This window comes from Neophocaena asiaeorientalis, unplaced genomic scaffold, assembly GCF_003031525.2.
Source record: "Neophocaena asiaeorientalis asiaeorientalis breed wild unplaced genomic scaffold, Neophocaena_asiaeorientalis_V1.1 scaffold15, whole genome shotgun sequence".
In the NCBI taxonomy this organism is placed as follows: Eukaryota; Metazoa; Chordata; class Mammalia; order Artiodactyla; family Phocoenidae; genus Neophocaena; species Neophocaena asiaeorientalis.
The window spans coordinates 10,339,170-10,353,528 of NW_020185328.1; the positions used below are offsets into that span (position 1 = coordinate 10,339,170).

The 14,359-nt window shown below is 35.4% G+C and overlaps 1 protein-coding gene across 3 annotated transcripts in view; it reads left to right on the forward strand.

The window, feature by feature from the left end:
* MIGA1 (mitoguardin 1) overlaps window positions 1-14,359 on the forward strand; it is an 89,042-nt gene that overhangs the window by 14,007 nt on the left and 60,676 nt on the right. For all 3 annotated transcript variants that reach the window (XM_024734659.1, XM_024734657.1, XM_024734658.1), the window contains exons 3-5: window positions 10,187-10,364; window positions 11,821-11,957; window positions 13,751-13,877. In XM_024734659.1, the coding sequence (XP_024590427.1) occupies window positions 10,187-10,364; window positions 11,821-11,957; window positions 13,751-13,877 (442 nt within the window). The remainder of the gene's footprint in view (window positions 1-10,186; window positions 10,365-11,820; window positions 11,958-13,750; window positions 13,878-14,359) is intronic.

Here is a 14,359-nt window from a genome sequence, read left to right on the forward strand (position 1 = left end):
AAAAAATACCTAGAAACAAATGACAATGGAGACACGACGACCCAAAACCTATGGGATGCAGGAAAAGCAGTTCTACGAGGGACGTTTATAGCAATACAATCCTACCTTAAGAAACAGGAAACATCTCAAATAAACAACCTAACCTTGCACCTAAAGCAATTAGAGAAAGAAGAATAAAAGCACCCCAAAAATTAGCAGAAGGAAAGAAATCATAAAGATCAGATCAGAAGTAAATGAAAAAGAAATGAAGGAAATGATAGCAAAGATCAATAAAACTAAAAGCTGGTTCTTTGAGAAGATAAACAAAATTGATAAACCATTAGCCAGACTCATCAAGAAAAAAAGGGAGAAGACTCAAATCAATAGAATTAGAAATGAAAAAGGAGAAGTAACCACTGACACTGCAGAAATAAAAAAGATCATGAGAGATTACTACAAGGAACTCTATGCCAATAAAATGGACAACCTGGAAGAAATGGACAAATTCTTAGAAATGCACAACGTCCCAAGACTGAAGAAATAGAAAATATGAAGAGACCAATCACAAGCACTGAAATTGAGACTGTGATTAAAAATCTTCCAACACATAACAGTGCCTTTTAAAGAGCAGAAGTTTTAAATTCTGAAGTCCAATTTATCAACTTTTTAAAAAAACTGAGTCAGGTTTTTGGTGTCTTCTCAAAGAAATAGTTGTCTAATCAGAGATCACAAAGATTTTCTCCTATGCTTTTTCTGGAACCTTTATAGTTTTAGGTTTTGTGTTTAAGTCTGTGATCCATTAGTTATTTGTTGTGTATGGTGTGAAACAGATTGAAATTCCATTTTATTGCATATGGATACTCAGTTTTTTCTAGCACTAGTTTTTATTTTTTTAAATATCTTTATTTGAGTATAATTGCTTTACATCGTTGTGTTAGTTTCTGCTGTATAACAAAGTGAATCAGCTATACGTATACATACATCCCCACATCCCCTCCCTCTTGAGCCTCCCTCCCACCCTGGCACTAGTTGTTGAAAAGACTACTCTTTTTCCACTGGACTGCGTTTTTGTACCTTTGCCAAAAATCAGTCTTCTGTATATGTGTGGGTCTATTTCTGTACTCTCTCTCTTGTTGCATTGATCTGTTTGTCTCTTCGTGTCAACACGGCAGTGTTTTGTTTATTGTAGCTTTATAGTAAGCCTCAAAATCAAGTAAGGTTAGTCTTCCAACTTTGTTTTTCTTTTTCAAAATTGTTTGGACTATTCTTGATCCTTTTCATTTCCATATGAATTTTATTTTTTTGGCTGCACTGTGCGTCTTGTAGGATCTTAGTTCCCTGACCAGGGATTGTGCCTGTGCCCTCAGCAGTGAAAGCACGGAGTCCTAACCATTGGACAACCAGGGAGTTCCCTCTATATGAAATTTAAAAATCAAGTATCAATTTTTACCAAAAAAAAAAAAAATCTTGCTAGGATTGTCACTGGGATTGTATTGAATCTATAGATCAATTTGGGGACAGTTGACATCTTTGAGTATTTCAACCTGTAAATGTGTTATGTCTTTCCACATATTTAGGTTTTCTTTCTTGAACCTCAGCAGTGTTTGCTAGTTTTCAGGATACATGCCTTTCACATCTTTTGTCGGATTTATCCTTAAGTATTTCATATTTTATGATGCTACTGTAAATGGTATTTTTAAAATTTCAATTTCCAGTTATTTATTACTAGTATATGAAAATAGGCTTTTGTATATTGGTATTATATTTTATAGCTAAATTAAACTCAGTTATTAGTTCTGGTAGCTTTTTGTAAGTTTCATAGGGTTTTTCTACACAGATGATCATGTGGTTTTAAATGGTAATGAATAATTGTTTTTATTCTCCTGTTACATTATAGTTTAAAGTTTATGTTAATTCAATTTTTATTTTTACAAATAGTTTTATTATAGAAAATTTTAAGCATATACAAAATTGAATAGTTTAATGAACCCCCATATACCTGACACTCAGCCTCAACAGATAGCAATGCATGGGCAATCTTATTTTTCTTTTTTTCTTTTTTTAAATTTTTATTGGAGTATAGTTGATTTACAATGTTGCATTAGTTTCAGGTATACAGCCAAGTGAATCAGTTATACCTATACATATGTCCACTCTTCTTTAGATTCTTTTCTATACAAGTCATTACAGAGTATTGGGTAGAGTTTGCATGGGCTGTCTTGTTTCCTCTGTTTTCGTATCCGTTTCCTCCTCCATCCCTCACTGGATTCTTTTGAGGCAAATCAATACATCATATTATTTCATCTGTAACTGTTTCATTTTATATCTCACCTCTTAAAAGTAGAGCCACCACAATAACATTACATCCTTCCATACAATAGTAATTCCTTAATATTACTAGTATCCAGTCAGTGTTTAATTTCTCCTGTTGTCCTATGAGTATTTTTTGTTTGTTTTTGTTTTGTGTGATGGAATTGAGGTATCTGTCCACTCTTAGATCTCTTTTAATCTGTAGTTTCCCCCATACCATTTGTTTGTTTGTTTTTTTTGTTTGTTTGTTTGTTTTGTTTGTTTTTTTTTTGCTTTGCTTTTATTTTCTCTGTGGAAGAAACCATGTTCTTTATTGTGACAGGATAATCCTGATTATATTCTCTCCACTGTATTTTTCTATGAATTGAGTTAGATTGGAGTATCAATTAGATTCAGTTTGTTGCTAAAGCTAAGTTATAGAAGTACATAATATCTGGTTGAGTCTTTTTGTGATGTTGGCAGTCTTTGATAATTATTATTGGATCTGCTAATTCAAGAGGTTGTAAAATGGTGACATCATTCTATATTTCCTTCTTAATTTATTAGCTAAAATATATCAATGAAGAGAAACTTTCTGTCACTACTTGGGTACCTTGGTGCAGTTTGCATAGAAATGGCAGAATAATTGCTTCTTTCCTTTTTATTGACCAGACTGTAAAATAATGAGATGGTTCTTTAGTATTCGTCAGAGCTGATCAAGGAGGGTTTAAAAAAAGATCATTTTGATTTCACAGATTTAATTATATATGATATATTAAACCATTACTTTATTTATCCTTATTTATGCTCAAATGAACTCATTTTGGCCAGTGAGAGCCTATTCAAGTTGGCCTGTTTGTGCTTTAGATACAACTCTGTTGACAGCCTCCTTGCTATCTGGTATGAGAAGATGTTACAGGCTCCTCTCATACTTTTCATGCCCCATATCTGGAATCAGCCACTTCTCCAAGAAACCCTTTAGTGTAAAATGATATTTAAAGACAGCAAACTGTGCACCATGGGTCAATTCAGTTCTTTAAAGATTTTTATTTATTTATTATTTTTTGGCTGCACCTCACGGCCTGTGGGATCTTAGTTCCCCAACCAGGGATCGAACCCAGGCCCTCGGCAGTGAAGTCACAGAGTCTTAACCACTGGACTGCCAGGGAATTCCCAGTTAAGTTTAATTGAATAGTTGTGCAAAGGAAAACAACCCAATCATAAAATTCTTCCAACCAAAATTTCATTGGTTTGAATTAACTGGGATTAGCAGCTGTGTTGATACAGCTTTATTTTCTAAAAACTTTAAGTACTTATAGATTCACAGGAGGTTGCAAAAATAGTACAGAGAGGTTCAATAATTTGTTCCTTTTTATTGTGGTATTCCGTAGTCTGTATATGGATGTACCAGTTTGTTAACATTCATTTATTGAGGGACATTTTGGCTGTTTCCAGTTTTGATTATTATAAATAAAGCTGCTGTGAACATTTGTGTACAGGTTTGGTGTGGGCATAAGTTTTTATTTTTCTGGGATATATGCTCAGGAATGTGATTACTGGGTCATATGGTAAGTGGATGTTTAGTTTTTAAAGAAATTGCCAAATTATTTTCCAGAATGGTTGTCCCATTTTAAATTTCCAACAACTATATATGAGAAGTAGTCTTCATATCCTCACCAGCATTTGATATTGTCACTAAAATAATTTTTTTTAGCTATTCTAATAGGTGTGTCATATGTCACAGTAGATTTAATTAACATTTCTCTATTGATTATGTTGAACATCGTTTTGTGTGTGTGTGTGTGTGTGTGTGTGTGTGTGTCTATGTCTATGCCATCCGTGTATCATCTTCTGTGAAATGAAATGTCTCTTCATGTCCTTCACCTGTTTTCTAATTGGATTGTTTTCTTACTGTGGAATTTCAAGAGTTCTTTATGGATTCTGTAAACAAGTCCTTTGTGAGATAGGTGGTTTACAAATACCAATATTTTCTCCCAGTCTGTAGCATGTTTTTTCATCCTCTTAACAAGGTCTGTCAGAGCTTTATCTCTTTTATTTTAGAAAGAATTTTACTTATCAAAGTTGTAAAGATTGTACAGAAAATTTCCATATACTTTTCACCCAATTTTCCTTGATGTATACATCTATCATAACTCTAGTATAATTACTAAAACTAAGAAATTAACATTGGCATAATATTCTTAACTAAAAACTGTAGACTTTATTTATTGGGTTGGCCAAAAAGTTCCTTTGGTTTTTAAGTAAAGATAAAAGACACATTTTTCATTTTCACCACGAACTTTATTGAACAACATACTCACTGTTTTGTTCCACTACCTTCTGCCATTTTTGAGGCAACTTCATGATTCCATCTTCCCAAAACTTTTTTTTGTCTTTTTGGGCAAAGAACTGTTCGAGGTGCCTTTTACAGTCTTCCAGGGAAGTGAAATTTTTTCATTAGAGAATTTTGTAAAGACCAAAATAAATGGAAATCTGAAGGTGCAATGTCTGGTGAATACAGTGGATGAATCAGAACTTCCCCCCAAGCTGTAACACCTTTTGCCTGGTCATGAAAGAAGCATGCAGTCTTGCGTTATCCTGATGGAAGATTTTGTGTTTTCTGTTGACTAATTCTGGATGCTTTTCGTTGAGTGCTGCTTTCAGTTGGTCTAACTGGGAGCAGTACTTGTTGGAATTAATCGTTTGGTTTTCCGAAAGGAGCTCATAATAGAGAACCCCCTTCCAATCCCACCATATACACAGCATCACCTTCTTTGGATGAAGACCGGCCTTTGGTGTGATTGGTGGTGTTTTACTTCTCTTGCCCCATGATCTCTTCCATTCCACGTTATTGTACAGTGTCCAGTTTTCATCACCCATCACAATTTGTTTTAAAAACGGAACGTTTTTGTTATGTTTAAGTAGAGATTTGCATGCAGAAATACAGTCAAGAAGGTTTTTTTCTGCTTAACTTATGTGGAACCCAAACATCAAAGTGATTAACATAACCAAGCTGGTGCAAATGATTTTCAGCATTTGATTTGGATATTTTGAGTATGTCGGCTATTTCCTGTGTGGTATAACGTTGATTGGCAGCTGTCACAATTCAGTCTAACAAAATTGTTTCACATGAAGTTAAAGGGATAGGTGCTACTAGAGCAATCTTGTGGGGAAACCGAACTAACTTTTTGGCCAACCCAATTTTTTTTCTTTTATGTAATTACTTAAATTTCATTGCTTTTTCCACATTGCTTTTAGTTGTTAAGTCTCCTTAGTCTTCTTCAACCTGTGACAGGTCCTTCAATCTTTCCTTGCCTTTTATGCTTGACATTTTTGAAGAGTACAAATTAGGCATTTTATAGACTGTCCCTCAGTTGAATTTGTCTGATGTTTGCTCAGGATTGCATTGAGATTATTCATTTTTGACACAAAACCACAGTGCATTATATCAGGGGATACATGATGATGTGTATATGTCTTTTACAGGTGATGTTAACCTTGATCACTTGATTAAAGTTTTTATGCTGTTTTTTCTCTTTGTAAATAAATTTGGAGGTGGGTGCTTTGAGACTATACAAATATATTGTTTCTCCTTAAACTTTTGTCCCCAATTTTATTTATTTATTTATTTTTAATAAATTTTATTTATTTATTTATTTGTTTGTTTATTTCTGGCTGCGTTGGGTCTTTGTTGGCTGTGTGCGGGCTTTCTCTAGTTGCGGCAAGCAGGGGCTACTCTTCACTGCGGTGCACAGACTTCTCATTGCGGTGGCTTCTCTTGTTTCAGAGCTCGGGCTCTAGGCCCGTGGGCTTCAGTAGTTGTGGCATGTGCACCTCAGTACTTGTTGCATGCAGGCTCAGTAGTTGTGGTGCACGGGCTTAGTTGCTCCGTGGCATGTCCAGGGATCTTTCTGGACTGGGGATTGAACCCTTGTCCCCCGCATTGGCAGGCAGATTCTTAAATACTGCGCTACCAGGGAAGTCCCTGTCCCCTAATTTTAGCACTTAGTAGTGAATCTTGCCCGTAAGCAGTTATTACCATAGCGTTTATTGGTGATTTTCTATTTCCTTCATTCCTTCTACACTCATTATTTAAAATTATCCTGTAAGGGAGAGTTGTCCCTTCTTCCTTTTTTATTAATTTATTCAATTATTGATTTATATCAATTTGGGTATTTATTTTGTTCTTTGGTTTGTAATCTAATACTATTATTTATTTTGTTGCTCAAATTGTTCCGTATTTGGCTTTGGAAGCTCTTTCAGGTTGGCTCCTGTGTCTTTTTTTTTTTTTTGCGGTACGTGGGCCTCTCACTGTTGTGGCCTCTCCCATTGCGGAGCACAGCCTCCAGACGTGCAGGCTTGGCGGCCATGGCTCACTGGCCCAGCTGCTCTGCGGCATGTGGGATCTTCCTGGACCGGGGCACGAACCCGTGTCCCCTGCATCGGCAGGCGGACTCTCAACCACTGCGCCACCAGAGAAGCCCTCCTGTGTCTTTTGACGTGCCTGACATGCCCTCTTCTTTTCTTTTTTTCCCCTCTCCAGGTTCATTTTGTATTTTCTCTGCCTCAGTCCTGGAATTACCCACTTTTCCGGGGAGCTTTGGCTCTCTTTAGTCTCCATATTTAGTTCTCTTTAGTCTCGGGCAATTAGAAACTTAGATCTGGATGCAAGGTGTGTGCGTTGCTACTGGAATGTTGCTATTTCTAGTCCCTCTTAGGAGACAGAACTAGGATGTGTGTGAATGAATACTGATCAGTGTATTTATACACAACTGTATTTCTGAATTTGTCTATCTGTGTATATTAAAAAGAAAAAGCAAAACATGAGTTCATATTGATACTTCTTTTTTAATATATTGAGATTATATTATGGCTTTTCTTCCTTAGTTTGTTATTATGTTGAAGTATATTAATTAGTTTTTGAATGTTGAACCAGATTTGAATTCCTAGGACAGGCACCATTTTGTCATATATATTATTCTTTTTATATATTGCTGGATTTGATTTGTTAATATTTTATGAAGGATTTCTGCATCTATCAATGTTGGTCTGTAGGTTTGTTTTTGTTTTTGTAATGTCTTTGGTTTTGATGTTAATAGTAATGCTGGGTTTGTAAAAAGATTGGGAAGTGTTCCCTCTGTAGGATTTGATATTTCTTCCTTGAATATTTGGTAGAATTTGGCTTATAATTTGCTTTGTTAGAAGATTTTAACTACATATTCAGCTTCTTTAGTAGGTATGTAAATATTCATGCTATCTATTTCTTCTTGAGTAAATTTTTTTTTCCAAATTTATTTATTTTTGGCTGTGTTGGGTCTTCGTTGCTGTGCGCAGGTTTTCTCTAGTTGTGGCGAGTGGGGGCTACTCTTCGTTGCAGTGCACGGGCTTCTCATTGCGGTGACTTCCCTTGTTGCAGAGCACAGGCTCTAGGCGCAGGGGCTTCAGTAGTTGTGGCGCACGGGCTCAGTAGTTGTGGCTCGCGGGCTCTAGAGCACAGGCTCAGTAGTTGTGGCATGGGCCTAGTTGCTCCGCAGCATATGGGATCTTCCCGGAGCAGGGATTGAACCCTTGTCCCCTGCATTGGCAGGCAGATTCCTACCACTGTGCCACCAGGGAAGCACCTTCCTGAGTAAATTTGATGGGTTCTCTCTTTTAAGGAATTAGTCCGTTTTATCTAAGTTGTTGAATTTATGGGCATAGAGATGTTCATAGTAATCATTTTTTTTTTATCCTTTTCATATCTGTGAGGTCTGTAGTGGTGGCCCTTCTTTCATTTCTGATTTTGGTAATATGTATCTTTTCTTTCTCCCTTTCTTTTTGATCAGACTGACTAGAGATTTATCAGTTTTATTTATTTAAAAAAAAACCTAGGGGCTTCCTTGTTGGCACAGTGGTTAAAAATCCGCCTGCCAATGCAGGGGACACGGGTTCAAGCCCTGGTCTGGGAAGGTCCCACATGCCGCAGAGCAACTAAGCCCTTGCGCCACAACTACTGAGCCTGTGCTCTAGAGCCCGCCAGCCACAACTATTGAGCCCACATGCCACAACTGCTGAAGCCCGTGTGCCTAGAGCCCATGCTCAACAACAAGAGAAGCCACTGCAATGAGAAGCTCGCGCACCGCAAGGCAGAGTAGCCCCAGCTCGCCGCAACTAGAGAAAGCCCGTGCACAGCAACGAAGACCCAACACAGCCAAGAATAAATAAATAAATTAAACAAAACAAAACCAGGAATTCCCTGGCGGTCCCGTGGTTGGGACTCTGAACTTCCACTGTCCAGGGCCTGGGTTTGATCCCTGGTCAGGGAACTTAAGATTCTGCAAGCTGTGCAGCGCAGCCAAAACAATAAAAAATTAAAAAAAACCCCAAAAAAAAAAAAATTAAAAAACCCAAACAACTCTTGATTTTATTGAGTTGGTTTTCCATTTCATTGATTTCTGTGTCATCTTCATTACTTCCTAATTTTCTGCTTGCTTTAGATTGGATTTGGTTTTCTTTTTCTAAGGTCAAAGCTCAGATTATGGATTCAACACCTTTCTTTTTTTCTTAATATAAACATTTAATGGTATAAATTTCCCTCTAAAGTTAAAACTGCATCCCACAGTTTAAGGCTTTTGTTCCTTTTGGGGGACAAAAGAGAAGGATACTGATGCAGTTCATGTCCCTCAACAAAAATTCCTGTTTCCCTTCCGCAGTTCACCATTAGGAAGACTTTCTTAGGACTCTTGCTGTCTTTTCTGTGTGTGCTTGGTGGGATTCATGAAGATAAAAACGTCCAAAAAGTGTGAATTACCCTTATATTTGCACCACACCTGCCCCCCTGGGAAGGGTGATTCACCGTCTTTCACCAGTACACTCTCAGTCTCCACCAACTTACCAACCATGCTAGCTGAACTCTTCTTACTGATATCCTGATATGCCTTCTTCCTGCATGTCAGTGTTCATGTCTTATCTCTCCGGGTGAAAACCTGTGTCTTCTTAGTTTTGGGGCCAGTTGATTACCCTCCATCTTCTGCATTCTGATGGGTTCAAAAAAATTGAGAATTTGTCATTTGACTTTTTTGTTTTTGGAAGGTTGGAAGTGACACTCTTTCTAGCTTTCTACATCCCCAAGCCTATAGCTTTATTTCAAAGTTCTTTTGCATTTTAGGTGATTAATAGTGTTTGTCCCTCAAGACAAAGTTAATTACCTCTTGCTCTTATGTTAGTACTTAGTACATACTTACATTACTGTATTTATCACACTATACTGTAATTATTTGTAATACATTATTTGTATATTTGTCTTTACTATTAGTACACTCTTTAAGGAAGCAAGATCTGTATCCTCTTTATACCTGGTGCTTCTTGATAAATGAAAGACATATGCTTATTGAATAGAATTATACTAAGATTTTCATTTTCGTTTTCATAGCACAGTCCTGGTATATTGTAAGATGCTGAGTAAATATATGTTGATTAATTCATGAATAAAAGGGCTTATTTAAATGATATTTATAAATTGAGTTAATTTATGTTTGCCCACATTTCCAGATAGCTTTAAAAAATTGGTTCATTTTAAAAGTCTGATTTAATCATTCCTGCAATTAAAAATCTTGCTGTGATTCAGATAGAAGATTGAGTTGCATGAATTAATCATTAGTTGTTCAACAGATATTAATGGGATTGAATTATTTTGTGCTCCTGGTAACTTTTTGGGCATTATTATTTATCTGAGAACTGCAGAGCAGTGGATAATAAATTACTACATTTTTTGGATTTGTCTTTAAAATTCAAATTGGGCTAGTTGTCATTGAAAGAGTAAAATAATATTATCTTGGTAGTGTTTAGAACTAGATTAGCTTAAGAATAATTTTAGTCCTTATGTCGATTTTAAACAAACAAATAAGACTTTTTTTCAATCTAATTGCATCTTTTCCAGATCAGATTTTCGCCAGTAGCTAAAAAGTTATTTGTGGTAACTGCAGTGAGTGTTGTATCTGTAATTTTTCTGGCCCGTCACTTTAAAAGAAGACGTGGAAAGAAGAAAGGAAAAATATTACCATGGGAACCAGAGCATCTCATACTTGAATACACTAAAAGAGCAGCATCAGACAAAGGTATGTAGAAATAGCTGAATTAAGTCTGCAAAGGAAATTTTATGTGTAAATCATTACTGGAGTGCAGTGATTTCAGTGTTTTAATTTCCAGAATTTCCTTGCTTAATATTTAACTCACAAGTAATACAGATTAATTTTAGAAAGGTTAGAAAATACAGACAAGCAAACAGAAAAAATTAAAATCACTTGAAATTCTGCTACCCAGAAATAAATACTGCTAATACTTTGGTATATATCTATCCATTTATATTTGCACTTAAATGTCATATTGAGACATAAAATTTTATATTATATACAAGTAAATAATTTATGCATTTTAAGTAAAATTCATACCTTTTGTAACCTGCCTTTAAAATATTTAACATTATATAAGAATGTCTTTAAATGTCAATAAATATATCTCTGTGCTATCATTTTTAATATGTATTTAGTGTACAAATGTACTCTAATTATTTAATCAGTTCCCTGTTGTTCTCTTTACGTTGTTTTTCTTGCTTTGCATATACTTGTCTGGTTTATTTCCTAAGTTTATAAAGTTCTAGAAGTAGAATTGCTGGCCTTTAAAGCATCTGTAGTTTTTGTTAGAGGTCTGATACATATTATCAAATTGTATCAATAGAAATAATTTCTTCAGCATGCTGGATTTATTTTTGAATTTTAAATTATTTTAAATTTATTATTTGATTTATCATATGATTTTGTGATTTGTTGGCCCAACAAATAATTAATGAACGACTATTTTGTGCCAAGTGTAGTGAACATTACAATAATGATGCCTCTCACTTACTGATGTTTTCTTAGACCTCGGGTGCAGTGCTACATTTTATATATTCACTGTGTTAATTTAACCTTTATAACAATCCTATGAATTAGGACTATAATCCTATTTGTTGTTCCCATTTTATACCTAAAGAAAATTGAGATATGGAAAAGTTGAGTGACTTGCTCAAGTTCATATAACTAATAAGTGCAAGGATTTGAATTGAGGAGTGTCTTAACTGCTGCATTAAGATAAACTAAGGCACAGTGTCTGCCCTAGATTAATGGGTAGATGGTTAGGGGAGACAGACGTATAAAAAGACTGATTACAATATAATGTGATAAGGATAAAGTTTAGAGGTAATTCAGGAAAGAAGTGCTTATATTTTGTTTAATTTATAATCTGAAGGTTCATAGTTGCCAGTATTTTTATGCTGATTACAGTAGACCATTCAAATACCACCTTGAGTAATTGATGAATGTTTTAATTTTCATTTCAGAAGCAGATTTTAGCAGTATTAAAAATATTACATAGAGATGTAGATTTTAATAATGGTATACATTTAATAATTTACACAATTGAGGGAAATGTGTTTTAAAATGAGCCCTCTGAATGAATATATAAACTTTGAAATTTTACCTGAAATTTATCATTGGAGTTATTGATACTTTTAATATTAATATGTTTGTTTGGTAGGTTCAAGTTGTTCCAGTAGCAGACAGAATTTGACACTATCTTTAAGTTCTGCCAAAGACAAAGGATCTCAGTCTTATAATTATGCTAATGGAGGACTCTTCAGTAAATACTCAGGTTCTGCACAGAGTTTGGCCTCTGTAAGTAATGAAAAAATTTTTATTAGTTTTTTCTTTTAACTATTTATATATCTATTGTTATCTATTGGTTTAAATGTCATACAGTTATAGATAGCTCTTAGTATGGAAAGAAGCTTAAGAAATCTGGTTGATCCTGTTTTCTTCAGGCAAGTAAAATTATCCTTTTGCTAAATATTCAGCCAGCTTGGTTCCAGGTTTTTTTGAGTTAAGTGATGTGGTCCCATGGAGTCCTCTGAGGATGATGTTGGTATGGAAGTATTGCTTCAAAGCTAGATACTCTGCAGAAAGCTAGAAGATGCAGCAAACATGGTACTAGGTCACAAAAATCACTTGATGAACCTGCCAAGTGTGGAGTTCTTCACCTCTTTCTTGACAGCATTAATATAGTATTGATTGACAGGTGAAAAATGAAGTTAATATTTGTTTAAATCTAATGTAGTTTTAAAAGTTAAGTAGGATCCACACTTCCTACTAAGTAAAGAAGAGGCAAAAAGCAAACAGTGAAAATGTGCTCCTGATCCTCTCAATTCCCCTCCTTAGAGACAGACACTGACAATTTCTTATGTGTATACTTCCAGGGAGAATATGCCTCCTACCATCATGTATATTCATAAAAAAGTTTAAAAAATAAAAAAATACTTTATAGAATACCATAATCTGTTCCATACCTTGCTTCTGTATTTTGTTGGAATATACAGCTGCCCCATTCTTAAATGCCTAAAAATATAGCAAATTTTTAAAGGCTATTCTGTGGTAGGAACATCTAGATCAAAGGCATGCAGACTCTCAATTCGTTTGTGAAACTGAGCTGGATAATGAAGTATATGCCCATTCTATAATCTGGGGTACCTCTGTGTTGAATTTTCTCAACTGAAAGTTGAAGCTGTTCTTGACTAGAGAAAAGGAGTTTTATGGTAATAGTATAAGTAAGAAGTCTTTAGAATCACTTTACTATATGTGCCTTAGCTGACCTAGTCATTCCACTGCCAGGGCTGTGAACCCAGATTTCTGCCTCTTAATGAGTGCCTCAGTAAGGGTCATGACAACAGGAGTGGAAGAGGAGGGAACAGGGTCCACAAAACTTGGTAACTGGATATGAGGGGTGTGGGAAGAGAAGTTGTTTGAGGAATTATGGAGATAAAAGTACTGTGAGTGAACTTGGGAGGAGGAAGAGTTTTTGTTGTGGGAAGATGCAGAGCTCTTTTTTGATATAGTCATTTTGAGATGCCAGCAGAAGAGCCAAGTGGAGTCACCAAATAGGCAGGTGGAAGTGTGGGCTTAGATTTCTTAAAAGAGGACAGAATTGAAGTTCAAGATTTGGGAGTCATTTGCATAGAGGTGACTGAAATGATTGGCTCAGCGGACCTTGCTAGGGAAGGGAAGATGACAGAGGCTTTTCGATTTTCATTATTACATAGTAGAGAATCAGCATTGTAAAAGGAAAATAAGCTAGCTACCTCAAATCAAAGTAGGTGTGGATAAAATTTATAAGTAAATACTTAATGACAGTAAACTATAAAAATAACTGCTTGATTTTTGATGGAAATATCTGATTTATGTTCGAATATTGTTCTAGTTGTATATTTTTGAGCAAACAAGGGTTCAGAATACTTAGGGCCTTATGACTCTTAAGTTTGACTGAATATAATCAGATTTATTTCTTCAGGTAGAAATTCCATGGGTTGTTATACCAGGATTAGGATTTACATAAATAATTTATAAATATAAAAAAAGATTGCAAAATACTATTACAAAAGAGATTTTGAAGTAACTTCTGTCCATTTTAATTTTAGGTCCAGAGTGTCAATTCTTGTCATAGCTGTGCTTGTGGCAATTCTAATTCCTGGGACAAAGCAGATGAAGATGATATTAAACTTGTTAATATTCCTGTGACCACTCCTGAGAACCTATACTTGATGGGTAGGAATAACATAATGAAGTTTTAAGATACTGTACTCACATTTAATGTGAAACAGAAGAATGATGAATTGTTCTAAGGGAAGCAACTATAATTCTAAAATGTTCTCATCTGTTGACTCTGGTCTATATAACATAACACGTTGTGTTAGCTTCCTGAGGCTACTGTTAAAATTACCTCAAACTTGGTGGTTTAAAACAATAGAAATATATTCTTTCAGAGTTCTGGAGGCCTGAAGTCTGAAATCATTATCACTGGGCTGAAATCAAGGTGGCATTTGGGCCATGCTCCCCTTGGAGGCCTGGAAGAGAATTCATTCCGTGCCTCTTCCAGCTTCTGGTGGCTTCAGGCTTGTGGCCACATGACTCTAATCTCTGCCTTCCTCTTCACTGTGTGTATCAAATCTCCCACTGCCTCTCTTTTGTAAGGATGGTTGTGATTGGATCTAGAGCCCACCAGATAATTTAGGATAATCTCCCCATGT